We start from the raw sequence: 612 nt of genomic DNA on the forward strand, positions 1-612 counted from the left end.
AGGGTCCTTTCCTGGCTGCTGCCTCCACTAAGCTAGATGTCTGCCTTTTGTTGAACTTTTTTCTTGCCTTCTTTTTTTTTAAACAGTAGTATTCTCAGAAATACTTTCAATCAAGACGGACTTTAATAAAGAGAACACAGCTAAATTAACTTATCTTGTAGACCTTCTTCACGTGCCAAAGAACAACCGATTAAAACATCAAACACCGTTCCGCAGGACAACGGAGGCTTAAGGCACCCGGGAAGCAGGTTTACACCTCCCAGAGCAGCAGGACGTGTTACAGCTACACGCAACTGCCGAGCGGTGCCCCTCGCTCTAAAACAAAGCAGGTGCTGGCTCACTGCATCCATAACGCTGCCGTACAGAAGCAACCTTTTTTCCTGCTCGAGTCCTACTTCACGCAGTGGAATTTTCTCGACGAGTTTCCATAGCTCAGCACTTTACCTCTCATTTATGAGAGCCTGCATCTTGCAACTGCAAAGCACTCTTCGGATGTTCACGGTCCCCACAAAACAAGGCTGCTTTCTGACGACGTTAGCGGGTGAAGAATTCGGCTGAGGGATCAGCGAAGCCGCCACCCCGAGGGGGCAAAGCGGGGCCGGAGGCGGCAGG

The 612-nt window shown here is 49.8% G+C and overlaps 2 protein-coding genes across 2 annotated transcripts in view; one reads left to right on the top strand and one right to left on the bottom strand.

The window, feature by feature from the left end:
* Positions 1-537, bottom strand: part of THBS4 (thrombospondin 4) — a 1,064,342-nt gene extending 1,063,805 nt beyond the window's left edge. The window contains exon 1 of the mRNA XM_019610190.2: positions 445-537. Coding sequence (XP_019465735.1) covers positions 445-451 — 7 coding nt within the window. The 5' untranslated portion in view covers positions 452-537. The remainder of the gene's footprint in view (positions 1-444) is intronic.
* MTX3 (metaxin 3) overlaps positions 493-612 on the top strand; it is a 9,702-nt gene continuing 9,582 nt past the window's right edge. Inside the window, exon 1 of the mRNA XM_010725519.2 lies at positions 493-533. Coding sequence (XP_010723821.1) covers positions 493-533 — 41 coding nt within the window. The remainder of the gene's footprint in view (positions 534-612) is intronic.

Source organism: Meleagris gallopavo, chromosome Z (genome assembly GCF_000146605.3).
Source record: "Meleagris gallopavo isolate NT-WF06-2002-E0010 breed Aviagen turkey brand Nicholas breeding stock chromosome Z, Turkey_5.1, whole genome shotgun sequence".
Taxonomy (NCBI): Eukaryota; Metazoa; Chordata; class Aves; order Galliformes; family Phasianidae; genus Meleagris; species Meleagris gallopavo.